Source organism: Peromyscus eremicus, chromosome 10, assembly GCF_949786415.1.
Source record: "Peromyscus eremicus chromosome 10, PerEre_H2_v1, whole genome shotgun sequence".
NCBI classification, from domain to species: Eukaryota; Metazoa; Chordata; class Mammalia; order Rodentia; family Cricetidae; genus Peromyscus; species Peromyscus eremicus.
In genome coordinates, this window is record NC_081426.1 from 88,678,091 (window position 1) to 88,679,628 (window position 1,538).

Sequence of the window (1,538 nt, forward strand, 5' to 3'; positions counted from 1 at the left end):
TTAAAGGCGTGCGCCACCACCGCCACGCACTTGCTATGGCTCTATAACTCTGACCCCCAGGCAACTTTATTTATTAACATACAATTAAAATCACATTTCAGTACAAGTAAAATACCACCACAGGTTTATGAGCAGGACCAGGGATGGGAATAAGATGTGATACAAATGAAGACTAGACAAAAGGAGCCATCATCAGCCGCCCAGGGGCCCAGCTTGTGTGTGTGTGGGGGGTGCATTTTCCTCAAGGGAAAACAGTAGAGGCAGAGAGGCCTCTTCATTCCCAGAAATAAATAAGTGCCCCAAGGGAGGGTAACTGGGCCTCCATCCCCACGCTGACCCTGTGGGGAAAGTGGTACCCAAGTCCTTCTTACTGTCACAAGACAGGAGTGATGGGAAGTCAGCAGGGCTCAGCCGTTCCGTCCTCCCTCCAGAGTCACTCACACATCTGGTGCCCCAGTAACTCCTTTGTTGGACATCAAAGCCTGTGGGAGAGTATCACCTAAGGGTACCTGGCCCCAGGCATCAGAAGTGCCTTGTACAAACTCTGACAGCCCCTTCCTGGCTCTGTGGCCTTGGGAAGCACCACCCTCTGTGCCACCGGTTCCTCCCACGTGAGATGTCCACAATCCATTAAAAAAAAAAAAAAAGAGTCTGGCGTGCTTCAACATTCAAAAATGTTCAACCCATTGCAAGGCGATCCTGCAAAAACACACCAGCATTGAGCTTACCAGGATGTGCCCAGGTCTCAAAGATGAACACTCAGAGTAAACAGGAAACACAGTGTAGGTCAGGTTGTGCCATCCGGTAAATTGAGGAATTTCCCCTATGAATTGGCCACCAAATAGCTTTATTTTCAAAGTCTTGTTCAAACTGAAGCTAAGATCCCAAATAGGGTTGTCACTGGGTGGACTTAGAGAGTCACAATCCAGAAGGCACTTGGTGGCCTGCCTGCACACAAGAGGCACACGAGTGCTTGCGAGCATCTTCAGCCACCAGCTTTCCCTCAGCCACACATCCCATGCCTGGCACGGGTTTACGTCTCTTGGATGAATGCCTTTTCTTCCCTTTCTACCTCAGGACCCTCAGGCACCTTTTTAAAGTCAACTTAATGCAAGGTCCCCACCACACGGGAGACGTTGACCACAAATGATCCTCCTCTAGCTGTCCCTGTACCCCAGCCCCATTTCTGATCTGGCCTCATTACACTGAGTTATAACTGACACCCCCCTCCACCGAAAGTTTCTATGGGCAAGCATGACGCTCACACGGGCACTCTCAGCATGGCCCACACTAAGTCCATGACGACAAACGTGTGGGAAGTGGACTGTAACTTGATGTTCACAGTCTCTCAGCCTGCCTGTGTCCAAGCAGGTGTAGGAAAGGATAGTCCAGAAGGGTTCCCTCAGGGCCCCCGAGCTTGAGCACAGAGCATGGCCAGCATGATACTGAATGCCATTACCTCAGTGCTCAGAGATTCTCTCCTGCACTTGAAAGTACTTCATCTTTTTCATAAACCCAATTAGTATCTAGGAGGGATG

At 50.1% G+C, this 1,538-nt stretch overlaps 1 protein-coding gene across 1 annotated transcript in view; it reads right to left on the reverse strand.

Annotated features, from left to right (window-relative positions):
- Positions 1-668: 668 nt before the first annotated feature.
- Positions 669-1,538, reverse strand: part of Sec31a (SEC31 homolog A, COPII coat complex component) — a 15,778-nt gene continuing 14,908 nt past the window's right edge. Inside the window, exon 8 of the mRNA XM_059274783.1 lies at positions 669-699. Within this exon, the coding sequence (XP_059130766.1) occupies positions 669-699 (31 nt within the window). The remainder of the gene's footprint in view (positions 700-1,538) is intronic.